The 21,490-nt window shown below is 44.7% G+C and overlaps 1 protein-coding gene across 1 annotated transcript; it reads left to right on the top strand.

The window, feature by feature from the left end:
• The first annotated feature begins 1,727 nt into the window (after window positions 1-1,727).
• On the top strand, window positions 1,728-2,786 carry LOC135386459 (uncharacterized). Its single transcript, XM_064616364.1, has one exon. It carries the CDS (start codon window positions 1,728-1,730, stop codon window positions 2,784-2,786), a length of 1,059 nt encoding a protein of 352 aa, XP_064472434.1.
• The last annotated feature ends 18,704 nt before the right edge of the window (window positions 2,787-21,490 follow it).

Genomic DNA, 21,490 nt, shown 5'->3' with positions numbered 1-21,490 from the left:
AAAAAGAATGGTCGACGTTTCGACAGTGGCACTGTCTTCGTCAGGAGAAAAGAGGTCCAAGGGTTGCATATTGCTTAAATAGGTTTCCTGGGTGACGTCACAATCGGTGCAAGTATGCCACGTGGCAGTTGTCTGAGTCATATTCTGGAACATTCCGCAAGGTCAAGTCCGGGTGGTGATGTCATCTTTCTTGGGGAGCCAGCTCAGGGTGAGCTGTACTGAGGCCATAGCTGAAAAGAAAAAAAAAGGAAAAAAAAGAAAAAAAAAAGGGAAAGTATATCCTATCTAGACGACCAGATTCCTTACTGTTGAAAGTACACCGGGATCTTCGTTAATGATTGATTGGAATTTGTAAATGTGGTAAGACTCGCGTTGTTCCCTGCCTCTATCGGAGCTAAAGTTTGATTGAAGAATAAAAAGGGCAACGTCATTTATTGAATGACCAGGCTGGTTGAAATGACGAGAAACAGGAAGATTTGGCTTTTTATTAACGTCCGACGGGTGGTTGTTGAACCTGATCCGAAAAGATGTTTTGGTTTGACCTACGTATTGTGCTTGACACGCGTTGCACTGAATGGCATAAATGACGTTGGATGAATTGCAGTCAAAGTCACCATGAATTTTGACGAAGAAATTAGAATTTGTGCTGTTAAGCACGCGGGCACCTCGCATTAGTTTGCATATTTGACATCTGCGGCCATTGCACGGGTGGCAGCCTGCCGTCGGACTTGTTGGTCGGTTGACTTTGGAGCTGACTAGATTATCGTGGAGGTTTTGCGAGCGCCTGTAGGTCACACGTGGCGGTTCGGGGAAGATTTGTCGCATGCGCTCTGACTGACAAAGAATACCGTGGTGGCGATTAAGTATACTGTTGACGTTGGAAACATTATTGTTGAATGTTACAACGAGGTTGACGGAACCATTGTCTGATTTGCGGTTGCGGTTTTGGAACAGAGCTTTGCGATCTGCCCTGCGGGCCTTCCTTATTGCGTCCTCAACTAAACTGGGTGGGAATTGGCGACTGATGAATGTTTGCTTGAGTTGGTTCAAATTTCTATCCAGATCACTTTCGCTGGAACAGATGCGTCTATAACGAACTGCCTGGCTGTAGGGGATAGCAAGTTTAGTGTGCCGCGGGTGGCAACTCTTGAAAGCTAGGTACTGCTGGGAGTCCGTAGGTTTACGGAACAGGTCCGTAGTTAGGACCACGTCCGTTAACTTTACCTGGACATCTAGGAAGTTAACAGTTAGAGCTGAGTAAGAATGGGTGAATTTGATAGACGGATGTGCTTGCTATATAGATATACCGGGTGTTTCAGTTAAATCCCCCCCCGCAGGGGGCACCGGCTTCGGCTGGTGTTTGGTGAGTGGCGCCACCACGGACCCCAGCCCCCAGTCCTAAGGTGTTATCCGTACCGTGCCGAGGGGATTTAAGGTGAAGGGTAGAAACCTTGAACGGTGGCAGTCGGGGACTTGGTCAAGCCCCGGCTGATGGGTTGTCAAACTCCGGGACCTTCCCGTATGTATGAGTATGAAATACGGGTGACCTTTTTGGAATACTCATTGATCAAACCCACATGGGTAAATATTCTTCTTCTACTGAGATCGTGGCCGCAAAGCGTCCACGGACCGAAGCCTTAAGGATTGTAACAAAACAGTTCACTTCAAAATACATTGTACTTTCTTCTTCAGATACAGAGAAAGAGAAAAGCACACCACTGGGAAAGATGTCACCCTTTTTCATTGAGAAAGCGGTGGCATCACTGTCTAAGTACATAACTGAAATCAAACGCATCAGATCTGGCGACCTTCTCGTAAAATGCACCAATGAAATAGACTGTGAACGCATTCTAAACACACATGAGATGATGGGTAAAAAGATTTCAGCTTCCTTGCACAAAACACTGAACACTTGCAGGGGCGTCATCGCAGTATCAGAACTGATTGACGTGCCTGTGGAAGAAATCCTAGAAAACTTGAAGGACCAGGATGTCATTGATGTACGCAAAATCAAAATCCGTAAAAATGGGGAGTACATCACCACACGAAATATAGTACTGACTTTTGACAGGCCCACACTTCCAACAAAACTAAAAGTAGGCTACCTGTCAGCAGATGTCCGACCTTACATACCGAACCCGTTGCGCTGTTTTCGGTGCAACAGGTTTGGACATGCTGCAGACGGGTGCCGTGGCTCTGCCTGTTGTGCACGATGTGGAAAGTCTGACCATGAGACTAAAGAATGCAAAGGGCCAGACTGCTGTGTCAACTGTTCTTCCAACCACCCATCCTACTCGAGGTCCTGTACAAAGTGGAAATATGAAAAGGAAGTCCTGCACGTTAAGGTTACACAGAACATCAGTTACCCAGAAGCAAGGGAAAAAGTAGCTCCCATCTTTTTCGAAAAATCCTTTGCCACAGCCGTAAAACAGAAAGTGAAACTAGTAACACAGTACACACAGACCGAGCAATCACTGCTGATAGAGACAACCACAAAAGATGTCCAGGGAGGTGCACGTCCACCTCCAGTCCCCGAAACTCCAGTGGCGTCCCTAACACCGACGCCACTTCTGTCCTCACAGTCCACGGAGACCACATCCATGGACTGCGAGGACGAGACGAGCTCTGAGCGCTCCTTCGCGAGCACGAGCTCCCAAGTTCTCCAAAAGAATAGAGCTAGTCTGTCGGGGAGTGGGTCACTCCCTGACATATCTGACAAGGAGCTTGCGGCTGCGCGGAAGAAACCCACAAGGCCGCGGGTCACACCTCCAACAAAAAATAGGTGATGAAAGCTTTTCAAAGTCGGCAAAAGTTTCTGACACACTTACTACTACTTCTTAGTACTGCAACTATTATGCAGCACACGATCCTCCAATGGAATTGTCGTGGGTTCCTTTCTAACTTGGATGATGTGAACGATCTCTTCGAGACGTATAATGCTACATGTTTTTGTCTTCAGGAAACATATTTGAACAACCAAACACAAAATCCACTGCGTAGACACAACATATTTCGAACAGATCGAAGTGACGCCACCCGAGCATCTGGTGGTGTAGCGATCATCTCACGACGATCTCTCCCAACAAAAGCAATTCACCTAGTTACAGACTTGGAAGCTGTAGCTGTGCAGGTGTGTTTAGACAGGATCGTCACCGTCTGCTCGGTATACTTGCCGCCATCAGACACTATTACACAAAAAGAATTAGAAGATTTATGCAGCCAACTTCCAAGCCCTTTTATAGTTCTAGGTGACTTTAATGATCATAATCCACTTTGGGGCAGTACAAGAACTGACACTCGAGGGAAAATGTTAGAGAAATTTTTATTATCAACATCCATCTGTCTTTTAAACACAGGGGCACCTACATACATACATTCTTCAAGTCAGACTCTCTCAGCCTTAGACCTGTCTTTTTGCAGTCCATCCTTGTTTCAGGAGATAGAATGGACTGTAAAACAAAACCCACTTGGAAGTGACCACTTCCCAGTGGTGTTAAAATACCTTACTCTAGTCGACACTCTGACGACACGCCCTCCCAGGTGGAAATTTGAAATAGCCGACTGGAATCAGTTTTCTGAAAAATGTGACCTCTCTCTGATTCCTATTGATACGGTGACGATCGAGGAAGCTAGCAATCTTATTAGTAACATCATCCTCGATGCAGCAACACAATTCATTCCCCAGGCTTCTGGTCGTCTCCCAAAGCGACTTAAACCCTGGTGGAACAGTGAATGCGAGGAAACTCGCAAACTGCAAAATCGGGCATGGGGCACATTTCGGAGGTGCCCCACATCACAAAATCTCCTACTTTTTAAAAAGGCAAGAGCAAAGGCCAGGTGGACACGCAAACAAGCTAAGCGGTCCTCTTGGCACGCCTTTGTATCGTCTCTGTCTTGTAACACCCCATCCAAAGTGGTATGGGACAGACTTCGCAAAATCAGAGGAGAACACATCAGTCATTCCGTCCCTCTTTTAGAAGTTAACGGTCAGGTATGTGAAAGCCTAGAAGAGCAGGCGAATGCGCTTGGGGAGCATTTCCAAAGAATTTCTGACTCATCTCATTATAGTAAAAACTTTCTTAAGATCAAAGACACTGCAGAAAAGAAGACAATTCGAATGAGTGGCGGGGACGACCATGGATATAATCAGCCGTTTACTATGATAGAGCTGCAGAGGTCATTATCTTCAGCAAAGGCTACCTCACCTGGTCCAGACCGAGTGACATATTCCATGCTTCAGCACTTGTCCGAAACATCGAAAGAATGCTTGCTTCGTTTCTTCAACCGAATCTGGGCAGACAGCACATTACCTTCCGCATGGAAAACTGCCACCGTTGTTCCACTGTTAAAACCTGGAAAAGACCCTTCAAATCCAACTAGTTATCGACCTATCGCTCTCACAAGCTGCATCGGCAAAACATTTGAGCGTATGGTCAATGGTCGGCTCGTCCATTTTCTAGAGGAAAACAAATGTCTCTCTGAACTTCAGTGTGGTTTTCGTGCCGGGCGGTCCACAACGGACCACCTGGTTCGAGTAGAAACAATGATACGTGAAGCTTTCGTCCGAAGACAACACTGCCTCTCTGTTTTCTTTGATCTTGAGAAGGCATACGATACCGCTTGGCGGTATGGTATCCTACAAGATCTGTACTCTTTTGGGATCAGGGGGCGCATACTCAGGTGCGTCATGAACTTCTTACAAAACAGGACATTCCAAGTACGACTTGGAACGACGCTATCTCGTGTTCTGGTTCAAGAGAATGGAGTGCCACAGGGATCTGTCCTGAGTGTTACTCTCTTCCTTGTGAAAATCAATTCAGTAGCCAATGTAATTCCTCGCTCCATGTCATGCTCCTTATACGTAGATGACATTCAAATATCATATTCTTCTACAAATCTAGCAATATGCGAGCGTCAGATGCAGCTAGCTCTAAACAAGCTTACCACATGGTCCCTCGAAAATGGGTTTAAGTTCTCGCACGAGAAAACTGTCTGTGTTCACTTCTCTAGGGTCAGAGGAATGCTTCCTTCACCTGCTCTTAAGCTGAATGGGCAGGACCTCACTGTTAAGAGTGAGCACAAATTTCTTGGGGTCACGTTTGATAGCAAACTTACTTTCCTACCGCACATTAAGAGCCTTAAAACTAAATGCATCCAGTCCCTAAGCCTCTTAAAGGTGCTGTCACACAGATCCTGGGGCGCAGATCGTGGCACGCTGCATAGAATTTACATTTCGACAGTGAGGTCAAGATTGGACTATGGGTGCATTGTCTATGGATCTGCCCGCGAATCTGCTCTCAAGATTTTGAACCCAGTTCACCACCAGGGGTTGCGTTTAATAACTGGTGCCTTTCGTACATCACCAGTTGAGAGTCTATATGTCGAATCCAAGGAGTGGTCGTTGGAGAGACGTAGGTTCTACCTCTCAGCATCATATGCGCTTAGAGTGAAAGGCTATCCGGAACATCCTGCACTCCAGTCTGTGAGGGAGACACGGTTTAAACAGTTCTTTCTCAGCAAACCCACAGTTATACCTCCTTTTAGTATGCGTGTGCTACAGGGAATCGAAACGTATGAGTTCATTGAGTATGACACCCCAATTTTGCAAGCGTGTGTGGGAGCCCCGCCGTGGGACGTACTTCCAGAATGCAATTACTCTTTAGCTAAATATAACAAACATGGCACTCCACCATGTGTGCTCCAGCAAGAATTCAGTTATGTAGCCGAAAGCTTTGGAGATCACACTGCCTTTTATACCGATGGGTCAAAGACACACACATCCGTTTCTTGTGCAATGGTTACTGAATCTTGCACGGAGTCACAGCGGCTTCCCAACTCTGCATCAGTTTTTACTGCAGAGCTATATGCAATAATCATGGCGCTTAGCTTCATCTTAGACCGTGAGATCAAGTATTCGATCATCTACAGCGATTCACTGAGTTCTCTTAAAGCCATCTGTACGATACAGAAACAGAAAAATCACCTTGTATTAAGGGCCCGATATCTTGCGACCAAGGTAATCAAAAAAGGTCTCTGTTTAGGTTTTTGCTGGGTGCCCAGCCACGTTGGGATACCCGGCAATGAACTCGCAGATGCAGCAGCTGCAGCTGCACTCTCTTCTGAAGTGAGCCTTTTGGAGTGTCCCTCTCAAGACCTTAGGTCAGTCCTGGGGAGGAAAATTAATGTGAAATGGCAACGAGAGTGGGCTACACGAGAAAACAACAAGCTTTGGATGTCAAAAAACACAATTTTAGGAAGCATACCGAGTTTTAAAAATCGTCTCCATTCAGTAGTTTTTAGTCGTTTACGCATTGGTCACACACACCTCACACATGGTTTTTTACTGCGCCGGGAGGAACCACCGGAATGTACGCAGTGTGGGGAGCAGCTGTCTGTGCTGCACATCCTAATCACGTGTCCTGCACATGAACCTCATCGTCACTATCACTTTAAAGAGCTTTACAAATATCAGTTGCCACTTCACCCAGCCTTGTTGTTGGGTGATGAGCCTCTTTTACCCTTCATGAGAGTTTTTAACTATTTTAAAGATATTGGCTATTTAAATACAATATAGTTTTACCCAGCGCTGCTCATGCATCATGTTTTACTGTCTAAACCTTTCTAAAACTATGGTTTTAGTTTAATCTTGCTGCTTTTACATAGTCACCAACCATCCCCATTGTCTTTTCACCATAGCTTTGGCGCACTATGACCTTAGTTGTCCGTGCGCCATAAAAACCTGAATCATCATCATCATCAGTTAAATCCCAGGGCTAAATAATTCGCGAACGGGTGCACCAATCCACGAGCTTTCTTTTTTACAAGTATCTGTCCGATACCACCTACAAGCTGCACACCGTGTGGATTAGTGGGAGGCGCTCATTATTAAGATAAAAATGCAAATGAGTTAAGTAAAAAAGCGTAACTTCTAAAGCAGGGCGCTGTCGGCATTAAAATGGGTACTACCCCTTTTGGGACCTTCAGTGGACACCTTTTAGAGAAAAATCTGCCACCGAAGCGGGTCATTTGTTGCAGTAATTAATTGGTTTCGGTTTACGTATTTTTGTCGGGGCTTGTCGCTGCGAAGCACAAAAGGACGCTCTTTCACTCCGTTATCCATCAATGAGTTACGTCCTTACACCAATGAATTACACCAAGGAAATACGCCCTTTTGCGCTTCGCCGCGACCAGCCGCGAAAAAAATACGTAAACCGAAACCAATTAATTACTGCAACAAATGACCCGCTTCGGTGGCAGATTTTTCTGTAAAAGGTGTCCACTGAAGGTCCCAAAAGAAAGGGGTAGTACCCATTTTAATGCCGACAGCGCCCTGCTTTAGAAGTTACGTTTTTTTACGAAACTCATTTTAATTTTTATTTAAATAATGAGCGGCTCCAATTCGTTCACACGGTGTGCAGCTTGTAGGTGGTATCGGACAGATACTTGTAAGAAAGAAAGCTCGTGGATTGGTGCACCCGTTCGCGAATTATTTAGCCCGGGGATTTAACTGAAACACCCTGTATATATATATAAATTGCAGAAGATGAAAAATCAAACAGCCGCGACGTGGAATATGAGCGAAAGGAAAGGGGACACAGCGACGGATTTGAGGTGTTAATAGAATACAAACAAAGTTTTATTTTACATAATTAAAACATTATTTAGAAAATGGGAAGGTGTCGACGTTTCGGAGGGAAGCTCCTCCTTCTTCGGGACAGAAGAGGCAACATGTCTGTCCAAGGCCTTTATTGATTCAGCTTGCTGACGCAATCTTGTGTATTCGCGCCACCTGGCGTTCGTCGATGAGTCACGTTCTGGAAGGTTTGTCACTGTCCGGTGTGGTGTCACTGCCCTGACGTTTCGGGATCTTCCGAAGTCGGGGCTGGGGGTCATCGTCTTTCTTTCAAAGGCATCGTCCGTGGTGAAATCATTGTCCGGGAGTCCGGGGTTTAGGTCATTTTGTCAGAAAGCCTAAGGTGGCCTCCTCGGGAAGTCGTCGTTTTGGGCGTTGTTGTTCTCGTGGCCCTGTTGCTTCATCAATAGTCCATGTAAGGAGAAGTCATCTATCGGGTTTTTCCGTAGCATTGTCCGTAGTGCGGGGATGTCCTCCAGCCATATCTGAAAGAGAAGAAGGACAGGGCGAGACGGAGGATAGCTAATTGTTTAAGTTTGTAACTGTTGACAGTATACCGGGATCTTCATTGATTGCGGATTTAAACTTATAAATAAAATATGACTCGCGTTGTTCCCTGCATCTGTCAGAATTGAAATTTGATTCAATAATAAAAACTGAGACGTCATTTATTGAGTGTCCGGGCTGTTTGAAATGGCGGGAAACAGGAAGCTTTCGCTTCTTGCTAACGTCTGACCTATGGTTATTAAACCTGATTCTGAAGGATGTTTTACTTTGTCCCACATACTGACATTCACATGCTTTACACTGAATGACGTAAATGACGTTAGAGGAATTACAGTCAAAATCTCCGTTGATTTTGATGGAGAATTTCGAATTTGTACTTTTGACAATCTGGGTACTTTGCATTAGCTTGCAGATTTGACATCTGCTGCCGCCACAAGGGCCGGGGCCGCCGTAAGGGCCAGTCAGAGAAGCATCCGGTTCGTTAACTTTTGACCTAATCAGGCAATCCTGTAGGTTCCGAGCGCGTCTGTACGAAACGCGTGGCGGTTCGGGAAATATCTGCCCCATCCGCTCCGACTGGAGAAGGATGCTGTGGTAGCGGCGGAGTATACCGTTAATATTTGGAGCATTCCCGCCGAAAGTTACAACGAGGTTGACGCCGTCGTTGTCCGATGGTGTAGTGCGTTTTTCGAATAAGGTTCGGCGATCGATATTCCGGGCTTTGTCTAGGGCATTCTCAACTAGGCTTGTAGGAAATTTGCGGTTGGCAAACGCGCGTTTCAGTTGATCAAGATTTCTGTCTAGGTTTTCGTTGTTGGAACAGATATATATATATATATATATATAGGTATTCAATAAAGATCAGAAGTGGAGACGGTGCTTCTACAGGATAAGGAATAAAAGGGGGACTTTATTAAAAACTAAGAGGGGGTATTCGACGTTTCGACAGCAGCGCTGTCTTCAACAGGAATGGGATACTATTATCCCATTATCCCTAGTATCCCATTCCTGTTGAAGACAGCGCTGCTGTCGAAACGTCGAATACCCCCTCTTAGTTTTTAATAAAGTCCCCCTTTTATTCCTTATCCTGTAGAAGCACCGTCTCCACTTCTGATCTTTATTGAATACCTTTATTTTTCGTGGTCAACCGCATTCGTTTATTTCAACTTATATATATATATATAGATACTCATTGAACGATGCGACAGCACCAGAGGACACGTGTTTCGCCGTGTTTGCGGCTCGTCGGCCCTGGGTAGCTGCGCATCGTTCGGGATTGGCAAACCAAGGGTCACTCAGCGAGCGAGTGACCCCTGGTTTGCCAATCCCGAACGATGCGCAGCTACCCAGGGCCGACGAGCCGCAAACACGGCGAAACACGTGTCCTCTGGTGCTGTCGCATCGTTCAATGAGTGTCTGTTTCTCTACGTGCAGCCATCTCCCAGCTTTCCTTTTAATCTTTTTCCAGGACGCAAGAGATGATAGTGTGCTCTTTCTCCCTGTCACATTGGGGTGACAGGGATAAGGATAAAGGGCGCTTCGCCGCGACCAGCCGCGACAAAAATACGTAAACAGAAACCAATTAATTACTGCAACAAATGACCCGCTTCGGTAGCAGATTTTTCTCTAAAAGGTATCCACTGAAGGTCCCAAAAGGGGTAGTACCCATTTTAATGCCGACGGCGCCCTGCTTTAGAAGTTAGCTTTTTTCACGAAACTCATTTGAATTTTTATTTAAATAATGAGCGCCACCCGCTCATTCACGCGGTGCGCATCTTGTAGGCGGTATTGGACAGATACTTGTAAAAAGAGAGTTATATCAAATGTACCGGTTCGCGGTGGTGACGCATCGTTCCATGAGTATCTGTTTCTGTGCGTGCAGCCATAGAAGCCATCTTAATCTGTAAATTTTAATTTCAAATACGTCTAGTGTCATTTACCTGTTTCTTTAATGGCTTTTTTCCCTTCATTATAATTCACTGACTTGCACTGTGGCATTGAGGAGTGCTCAGTCACCATCCCAGGTGTATATGGCTCGCTGAGCGACCCCTGGTTTGTCAATTCCGAACGATGCGCAGCTACCCAGAGCTGACGAGCCGCAAACACGGTGAAACACGTGTCCTCTGGTGCTGTCGCATCGTTCCATGAGTATCTGTTTCTCTGCGTGCAGCCATAAAAGCCATCTTAATCTGTAATTTTTAATTTCAAATGCGTCTAGTGTCATTTACCTGTTTCTTTAATGGGTTTTTTCTCTTCATTATATATATATATATATATATATATATATATATATTTATAGATTAGAAGCTCCCTTATCCATCAATGAATTACGTCCTTACACCAATAAATTACACCAATGAAATACGCCTTTTTGCGCTTCGCCGCGACCAGCCACGAAAAAAATACGTAAACCGAAACCAATTAATTACTGCAACAAATGACCCGCTTCGGTGGCAGATTTTTTTCTAAAAGGTGTCCACTGAAGGGCCCCAAAGGGGTAGTATCCATTTTAATGCTGACAGCGCCCTGCTTTAGGAGTTACGCTTTTTTACTTAACTCATTTGCATTTTTATTTTAATAATGAGCGCCTCCCACTAATTCACACGGTGTGCAGCTTCTAGGTGGTATCGGACAGATACTTGTAAAAAAGAAAGCTCGTGGATTTGTGCACCCGTTCGCGAATTATTTAGCCCGGGGATTTAACTGAAACACCCTGTATATATATATATATTCAATAAGGATCAGAAGTGCAGACAGTGCCTCTACTGGACAAGGTATAAAAGGAGAACTTTATTAAAAACTAAGAGGGGGTATTCGACGTTTCGACAGCAGCGTTGTCTTCAACAGGAATGGGATATTATGGTGACGCAAGGCAATTCCAAAGAATGAGAGGGGAATATGTACAAGCCGAGATGGCAGGACACGTGCTTTGTCAAACAAAGTAAAAGGGTACAATGAATCACAGGCAGTCATGTTCTTCGCCGGAGCGCAATGATTTCCTGGTGTGACCAACCGGGGAGTCTGAAAGAGATACCAAAGAGTGTATGTATTGTGAGAGAATTAGGAATTTAGGTTGCGAACAGTTGAGAGGACGCCGGGGTCGTCGTTAATCTGGCTTTTAAATTTGTAAATCAGGAACGATTATCTTTGTTCTCAAAGGCGTTGGGATGGAAAACCCTATTGCAGAACGAAAATGGCTATGTCGTTCATTGAGTGGTCGGGTTTACTAAAATGTCGAGACACTGGCAGATTAGGTTTCTTTGAGACGTCAGACTTGTGGTTGTTGAATCGGATTCTGAAGGATGTAGCTGTTTGACCGATATATTGGGCCTTGCACTCATTACATTGAAGGAGATAAAGGACGTTAGAAGAGTTACAGTTAAGTAGACCATTAATTGTTGTGCGATAGTTAGAATTTGTGATTTCTACTATCGTAGCAGCCCAAGCAGCACACAATATTGGACCCATATTGGCTGGTCATTGGCGATACGGGTCCAATATGGGACCCGTTTCGCCAAGATTTTCCCCATATTGGCTGAAAATGGGCAATATGGGCCCCATATTGCCCAGTTTCAGCCAATATGGGGAAAATCCTGGCAATATGGGCCCCATATTGCCCACTTTGAGCCAATATTGGGAAAATATTGGGAATATGGGCCCCATATTGCACGCGTACACCCCATATTGACTGAACAGGGTACGTAGCCGTGTTGCACAAATGCCCAAGCAGCACGGCAAGATTGAACGTTGAAGCGTGTGAAATACCCTATTCACTACATCGTTACATTCAACAACTTCCCGCAGATAATACACATTGTTCGAAACAGTCAACGTACTTGGCATTCCCAACGTAAAGTTCACTAGAGTTCGACACCTCAACATTCCACGTCTTGAAAGTCGCCGCCATCTTCCTTCGCGATGCCAATGCCAATCGGTCGAGCCGACTGTGAGCAAGCGAGTTGTTTGAGCGTAATCACGCGTCCTACAACTAATGCGCATGCGCGACAGCCCGAACGGACGTTTCATAGGGCTAAAATGTCGCTGGGTGCTGTAATGGTAACGAAATTGCGGCAGGTCAAGTAAAAAACACAATGTTTGATAAGAAGGGATGGCTATTCTGTAAAGTTAGGTGATTTCAAGTTGCTGCAAGCAGTGTAAATTGCTCTGGCGTGTGTCCGTCACCGCCACGAAAGTGTTTCGCTGCTTTGTATTCTCGGAGCGGGTGTGGAAGCTGTTAGTCCACAGAATGTTGCGATCCCAATGAAGGCTTCTGAGGGATCTTAGGTATTGGCAGTTCTGTGGGACTGCTTGTGATCTTCAGCGCGGGCGTAGCACCAGTTCTTCGTTTTTTTTGTGTGTTTGGGCAATGCCGTGTTTCTTTCCTTTTTTTTCGTTCTTTTTTTTTTGCAGTGATGTGAACGTGGATTAATTAGATCCGCAGAAAGAAAAAAAGCAAAAATCATACAAAAGTAGTGAATATTATACAGCATAATGCTTTATTATTACACGTGCTCCCCGTAGGTGTTATCACAGAAATATTGGCAATATGGGCGCAAAATGGGCTTGCCAATATGGGCAGCCCATATTGGTCCAATATGGAGCCTGGTTGCACTCCCCATATTGGTCCAATATTGGCAGCCCATATTGGGCCAATATTGGCAATCTTGGCAGCCCATATGGGTCCAATATTGGCGTGCTGCTTGGGAGTTTGCATTAATTTACAGATCTGGCATCTGCGTCTGTTGCATGGTTGACAACCCTTATGTCCCGACGGCTTGTTTAAAGGGACTCTGACCAGAAGTTCAACAAATCGTTGGTTTGCATCTATTACGAAGGTATAATGTGCCTGCAAGCCACACCTGAAATATTTTGACTGTGCGCGGCGGCAAAGTTTGCCAAACGGGGAGCTGAAAACCAGCTTGGCTTTTCCTCCTCAACTCGCGTAATCGGCGCCGAAATCTAGCCTCTTTATAGTCGATATCCGCCAATTTTCTTGTGCGTGACGAAAACATGAGGTTCATGTTTCATTGGGCGCCCGGACCGGAAGTTCTGTGAGAGCGACAACATCCGGAAAGCGATCTTCAATATGGACGTCGAAGCAAGAAACGCGGAGACTTCGAGGCCAGAACTTTTTTCTGGCCTTTCTCCGACTGGGAAAAAAATTTTCTGTGCTGAACAGTTCGGGAGCCTCGCTTTCGAAACATCGCCGATGCCGCAAATGCGAGCCGAAGTCAAAGCCCTACGAACAAGTAGTAATGTTACAACCCAAGATTTACACAGAAAATCCACAAGTATTGCAGTTTTTACTTGAAATTATTTTAAAATTACTTTAAAATTCTTTAAAAAATTTGAATTTTTTAAATTTTTAAATTTGGCAAAATCTGACTCAGTGCAATACTTGTCGTGGATTTTCTATGTAAAACTCGGGTTGTAGGAAATAAAAAACTAGATAGAAAGGAAGCAGACAGTGGGAAATGATTTATGTGAAAATCAATGACGCCATCTTGAAGAAATCACGACTGGAGCACGACGGTTGCAGAGGCAGGTGGCACGCTAGTTCCAAGGCATCACAACAGATGGCGCCAGCATCGTAGCTCTATACGAGAAAGACAGAGAAGAAGAATGTACTAGCGACACGTAAAAATGGCAAAACTGCTCGACAAGTCTAACCATGCCAGAGCGCGGGGAAAAGGCCTAACCGGTACTGCTAAACAGCACGGAGAAAACACTACACATCGGGGGGAAAAGGCTTAAGGCAATCGACAAGGCCTAACCACAGCGTCACAACACTACGCGGCTAACACATGGCGGGAACCACTAGCCACACGATGGTAAACAGGCTTGGACACCGCTAAACAAGTCTAAACATTTGCGTACGGCCAGAAAAGGCTTAACACGAGCACGGTAAAACAACGCGCAAACATCGGTAAATCACTCACCTTTTTCCCCGCTGCGACGGAGCGTCCGCTCTCGTAGACAGCCAGGGATCAAATGACGACGGAGCGAACGACCGCACGTCTTCACCCCACGAGAGCCAGAGCTGGACTGACGTAAGTGCCACTCTACAGGTGCTACACATGCGCGCGCGCTCCTAGCGCCCTCCTACCACCACCTGCGAGAGGCTAAGAGAGAAGAGCATTCCTGCGCCCTCTTCTCTCGTTGCTCATTGGTCGTGACGTCATCCGATTGTCCCAAGGCTACCGAGCTTTTTTTTTTCACACAGTCGACACAACTGGACAAGGTCAATCTGCAATGAAGCCATGGCATGACGTCATCATGCACCTGCGTGGCTCAAGGACGCGTTCGCTCTAGACAGGGGACCTATTATTTATTGAATCACTTTCCCAAGATTATTTCCTTTATTCTTCTATAACGATTGCATAGGAAGCTATTGCAGAAGAGCACCATGTATGAAAGCTGATCGTAGGAATTCCAAAGTCTTACTAAATGAGACTTGCAAAAGAACAAATTATCCAAACACGTAACTCCATCAATGGCTAATACGAGGACTAGGCACTCAACAAATCAACACAGAGTACGGGTAACAAGGGGCGCAGAACGATGCATCTACTCTATCCCGCAGCCACACACGGAACTGAGTCATAATGCTTTTTCTCCTCTATAAAGTCATGCATCTGTCCCTCTTGCGGTTGATTTCAGAACTAATTTAATCGCAACATTATTAAGAATAGCACTATTCCCGTTCAGGGCAGCACTATCGACATCGTCAAGACAAGAATGTTCCTTGTCAAACAAGACAAAATACAAAGCGTTAACAAAGGAAAGCATGCATATCGGGGCATGTCAGGACACGTCAGGACAAATCGCACGACTGTTGGGCAACAGAGGAAAACAAACACTTGAACAGAGTGAAAAGACACTCCCTATCATCGGACAGGTACACTACATTCCCTCATTGTAAGTCCGCTCGTCACAAAATCCACCTGCATCGTCGAACACCATTCACCAGTGACGAACCACACATCCGCACCCCATCAGAGGCAGACAGAACCCCACCTAAGCTACGCTCTTCCACTGACGATCAACACAATTGCCAGGATCATAATTACCCTGTCTACACGTACCCGCCAGTGTCCAAGAGAGAAGTGAATCCTTGCGCCCCCTGCAGGCCAGTTTCACTGGTCGTGACGTCATCCTATTGTCTCAGGGCTACCCTGGTTTTTTCCACAAATGCTCCTCTAGACAAGGCCAACCTGAAACAATAGTGTTGCGGTATGACGTCATCATGCAGGTGCGTGGCTGAAGGACGCTTACGCTCTAGACAGGGGACCTGTTATTTATTGAATCGCTATCCCAAGATTATTTCCTTTATTTTACTATAATCATTGCATAGGGAACTATTGCAGAAGAGCACCATAGATGAGAGGAGATTATAGCGTTTCATTCCCAAAGTCTTGCTGTACAGGGAAAAAAATGGTTCAGCAAGACATGTCCATCCCACTCGAGAGCCAGACAGATAATTGAATAATGATGCTTTGTTCCTCCTGAATAAAGTCACACACCTGTGTCCCTCGCGGTTACTCTCTGAACTAAATGAATCGCAAAAGTATTAAGAATAGCACTATTCCCATTCAAGGCAGCACTATCGTCAAGAATGTTTCTCTTCAAAAAGGAAAAATCTACATGTAGAAGGAAAGCATGTCAGAACAGGCCCAGGCATGTCAGCGCATGTTTGTCCGACAACAAGGGGGAAAAAGCGAAAAGAAACAAAGAAGAAAACCAGTATCAAACTATTTCTAAGCACACGCACTCCTCTTATTCAAAAGCAGTGCTCATCATAAATCTGTCCAGGGGAATACACACCATTTTGCTACACTTTTTTCAGTAACAGTCAACGCATTGCTACAGACTGCGTGACGTCATCACATCCTGTCTGAAGAAGACAGCGGCAAAGGCTCCTATTAATTATTGAATCGCAAGAGTATTTCCTTTATCCGATTCTTAATGGCGTACACTTTTACAATAAAATTCAACAACAACAAAAAACACCATGCATATTAGCGATTTTCACCACATCATCAGTAAACTACCACTGCTCTTTTAAAATAATGAGTGAGACCACTCCACATCATCACCAGGCTTATGTAATACATGACCCTTTCTATGCTCATACATTCGTTGTCTGAGGCTACACCTGCGAGCAAAAAGGCGCGAACGCCGGGGGGGGGGGGGGCAAAGTTCTATTCGCGCTTGACGGAGGACTAGACAGAACGCATTTACGGGAACATGATGTATTCCTATACTATATACTATATTAATGATTATTGCATTGCAGTTTAGAAAAGCTCCTACAAAACAATAATTTTTGGAGCCCATTAAAATTCTACTTTCTACGGAAACTATAATTGCCCTATTACTTGAATCGCTATTAATGAAGCGCTCCAATTTTTCTCTCTTTCAATTTCAGCCTTGTCATGCAGTGAAGCAGACTCACATCCAAAATAATTAATTTACACTGAGGGTGCCGTGCTTCAGCAATTCCTATCCTGCGCTCAGATGCAAGCGTTTCTGCACGAATACCTATAACAGCGTACTTCTTCAACATACCAAGGTCCTAACAACATCTAACGAACAAGCAGAGAAACCCACTTCTCAGCTGCACCATGCGACTTTCTTCTGCGCAAAAGCAGTGATTTGAGGAAAGAGCAGCAAAAATTGCGCGCACTTGTGCTTGACTTAAAAAAAGAAAGAAAACTGAAGCATATGCTAATAAACTAAGAAAAAGACACACATTTCTTGTATCAGATAATTCTTGCATAATGTTACATGCACAGCCGCATTGTCGCAAAGAAAGCACAGGACAATGGTACACAAATTCCTTTAAGCGAGCAGGGAAAAGGCTTAAGGCCTCAGGAATAACAGCAGAGTCATCGGACATCGCTACGCGGCTAACACAATATAACAACAACAAGATAATAGCTGCGGGTAAAATTGCAACACTGCTAAACAAGCCCCAACATGCCATCATGACGTCGCAAACCAGGAAAAAGAAGCACGCGGACACACACACAGCAGCTCAGGAATGCAGAAGGAGAGGTGCTTTATTGGAATTTCTCCTCCACGCTCACATACCAGCACAAATACTTATAACTGCATACAGCTTACTCCATCATCATATCGAGTAAAGCGAATACTGACACTCAACAATATATAACAAAAAACAAACAAATTCCATTCTCATGAACTCTCCTCTGTCGAGCGGCTTTCTCCTGCTCTACCTGGATGCTGACTTCCCCCCCCCCTAACCTACATTGTGAGTAAAAGCAGTGAAAGAAGAAAAGAACCGCGAAAAATTACACGCATTTATGCTCCAATAGCTGTAACTGCAAGAAACCGTAGCGCACGCCAATAGACTGAGAAAAAGACACCCATTTCTGCCACCAGATAATTCTTGCATAATGTCACATACACAGCCGCATTACCCTTGCGTAAAGAAAGCACAGGACAGGGATACACAAATTTCCTTAAGTGAGTAGGGAAAAGGCTTTAGTCGAACCGCTCAGGAATAATCGGAGAATCACCGCTTATCGCAACGAAACTCGACGGCTAGCACATCATGACACCAACAAGATACTAACAGCGGGAAGAGCTGCAACACTGCTAAACAAGTCCAGACATGCCACGATGACGTCACAAATCAGGAAAGCACACGCACGCACACACAGAGCACAACGCATTAAACACATGGAGCGCTCAGGAATAATCGTAGCGTTACCGCACATCGCTACGAAGCTCAACGGCTAACACAAGACGACAACAACAAGATATTAGCGGAGGGTAAAAATTGTAGCAAGAAAGACGCTACTGAACAAGTCTAGACATGCGACATCGAAAGCGAAAACACTGGTGATCGGGGAAAAGGCCTAAGCCTGCGGTGGATCATCATAGAGCATACACAAGTTCATTTTTCTATTTCGCGTAGACTAAACGCGGTCAGCTTGGAAAACGACGCACAAATTTTCTCAGGGAGCAGAGAAATATAGAAATTTCTACTCCGTGTTCTGATACCAGCATTTCCGCTCAAACACCTGCAAGATTAAGCACTGCTTACTTCGATCAAGATATCGAACACCTAACAAAATGAATCAAACAAACAACCCCACTTCCACTTATAGAACACTATTCAGCTTTTACCAGGACGCTTTCTGCTGCGTAAAAGTGGAGAAAATAAGAAAGGAGCAGCGAAAAATTACACGCAGTTTTGCTCGCATAGCGATAAGAGAAAAAAATAAAATAACGAGGCACACGCTAATAAACTGTGACAAAGACACCCATTTCTACTATCAGATAATTATTGCATGATGCTAAATACTCAATTGCATTGTCCCTGCGTGAAGAAAGCACAGGAAAACGACACACAATTTATCTTAAGCGAGCAGGGAAAGTCACTTCTACTCGGAGAGCTTAATACCATAAAGTCTGAATTTTTTTTCTGAAGAAAACAAAGCTGAAAAGTCTGAAGAAAAGTCTGAAGAAAACAAAGCTTGAACAGCGCCACGAACGTGACAGATACATACAAACAAACAAACCACAGCAGGACCGACGTCGGGCACTCATAAAATACCCTCTCCCAAACAAAGAGCTCACCGGGTTCGCGAGGCAATTCCATTAAAAACGCTCGTCCAATCCAAGAGATAGCAATGTAAACGCGACTACCCTTATTTTTTAAACCACTATTTCACGCAATAGTACATAAATGTATCACTCACTACACTCAGGTACACAATGTATCGCTAGTTTTAGTGATTAGAGGAGGACAAATAATCCATTTTGTCAATGATGGGCTGTTCAAATACCTCTCACATACCCATGTAAATTCTTCCAGCTAGCATATAGAAATGAATATCAAGTTTGTTTAAAATTATGATTATAATGTCAACAGTGCAACAACCTAGCAGCCTGAGGAAGCTGGTTAGTTTACTGTTTTGGAGGAGTGGAAGGGTATACTTTTAGCGACACACAGTGGTACTTTTGGTGTCGCTTCGGTGTGTTTGGGAAGAACAACCTACCGCCACGTGTCGGCAACAGGGCGCTCTTCCATCCCTCCGAAGCAGTCAACTAACCCGCTTCCGGCAGCCGCTAGGGTGTTGCACCGAAGAAAAAATATGTCGCTCGCATGTTCAGTACACCTTTGTCCCAACCTACTGAGGGAAATTTTTTCTAGGTGTCGTATATGGCAAGATATCAGGCCTTGGGCACTCATCCACGTCACACTTTGACATTAGAAACGTGAGAGCTTTGGCCTTACCCTTTGGTAGTCGTAACCACGTCACCCCTCTTGCTGCCTCACTGGCAGAGACGCTTGTTGTGATGTCAGTGTCGGATGAGTTCCGGCACTTACAGTGCTGTTCATGTTGAGTCTACTATTCACTTTGCTGTAAAACTTCGTATTGAAGTTCACATCAATGTAAGTAACTGACTTCCTACGGTCAACTGGGGCAACCTGGATTATCCCAGAAAACACAAACACATCCCAAGGCTCTCCTGAGGATGCCATCACGGGAGAAAGTTGACATCCCTGGGATGTCACAAACAAGTCCTGGCAGTGTCACCAAACTGTCAAAGTGAGACTCCTAATGACATCCCCAACTTGTCCCAGGGCAGTCAGAGAAGACACGCCTCGGACCCTTATGGGACAAGTGTGGGATGATATTACTGTCACTTTCTGCACCATTAACCTGCCACCAACAGCCTCACAGCCAGGCTGTTTAAGATGTAGTCGTTACCGCAACAAGCAGAAAGATGCAAGTTACGCAAACAAGACGTTTTATTGTTCAATGAAATATCAATGTAAACCACAAATACAAGCTAAATATAGGGTCTCGATGTAAAAGATATAAAAACACTATGTGACTAAACTGCCTTATGTGGACGCAGTGCATTGCACTGTAAACATTAACATGAAATGTCTTTGCAAACTTTAAATTGAGGTATGATATACTTCCCCAAGACTAGAAGATTAAAATGTCTTATACAGATAAATGGAATCATCCTCATGGAAGCCCCCTTTGCACAAATCGTAAGGGTAAAAAAAGATTAGTATGGCTCATCACATATATGTGCCAAACAGTTAGTGTATCCTGCAGAACAAATGATAGGCACAAAGATGAATAACGTGGTGCAGATGATACAGCAAATTGGCTTCCGTTGCATATTGAAGACTTCTCGTCTCATTCACTTGGCGTGCAGGTTTGATCCAGGGGGGGACTTTCTGTTGATTCGATCTTTAGCATGACGCAGCCAAGTCATGATAGCCTTTTCGGTGTCCGTCACCAGTGCCACAATCTGGGGTTCTACTTATCGCACCTGCAATGAAAAAGAGTCTTAGCATTAAACAAGTACATATAATGAGCAGGACACCAATGTCTTAGCCGGCGCTGAAAAGGAAGCTTCGGTATGCATGCATCTGCAATCTTTCTATTGTGTTTTAAAGCCTTGGAGTATGACGGTCTGCAACTAACAAAGAAAATAACGACATAACGGTAGAGAGTCAGCTGAAACTGCGTCCAACACATGGACAAAGAAGCACATAGGACAAGCACGAGGCCAGATAAAAAAACGTGAGCCTCTGTGCGCAAGTCGCCATTGAACGTCATTGCTTGATAAGGATTATTCTTCCCTGGACAGTGCAGCAAGCCTTACCCATGTTGAACACGTTTACCAGACCTTCTTTATTCTTGTGAAAAGTGTGCAATTTATTTATTTTCACCGATGCTGTCCACTACTTTATCTATGCGTTTTCTAAATGTCTGTCACAACCACACCATCTTATCACTCGGTGGACAATGAATGTTGCTCATCGCAAAACCCTGCATTGTGGGTCACGAACTAATTCTGGTTACTGACAATCACACCTCTGCTGCCGAAATTTCAAGTCAATCCCTGCAACCGCTCCACGGCACATTACACGTACAACAAGAGTTACAAGGAATAGTGATATGAACACTTCCATGTTTGCAAATTCCGAATGATACACTGTTATTTTGTTTAAGCAAATAGCGCAAAAATGTTTTTATTAGTGTACGACCTTAACGCAGAGTGCATCAACCATGCAAAACTCAGCACCCTTAAAGCGAGAGTCTGCAGTTCTAACCATATTTCAGGTGACAATAGCATTACATAGTGCTCCTCATCTACATACTTTACATGAAACATAACAGCTCATAACTTAACCACTTTTAGAGAAAATTTAATCATACTGCAAATCCATATCCAGCTTGTCTGTGACGTCATGAGTGTTGCCAAAGTCATGGTTCAGTCAAGCCGTGAGAAGCGGAGACCTGAAAAGTATTCTCGTGAAGTGACGAATGATCAGGGCACAGCTTTTAG

The sequence above is a fragment of the Ornithodoros turicata genome, chromosome 2, assembly GCF_037126465.1.
Source record: "Ornithodoros turicata isolate Travis chromosome 2, ASM3712646v1, whole genome shotgun sequence".
Lineage (NCBI taxonomy): Eukaryota > Metazoa > Arthropoda > Arachnida > Ixodida > Argasidae > Ornithodoros > Ornithodoros turicata.
Note: the sequence above shows the minus strand (reverse complement) of the source record. Positions and strands in the feature narration are given on the sequence as shown.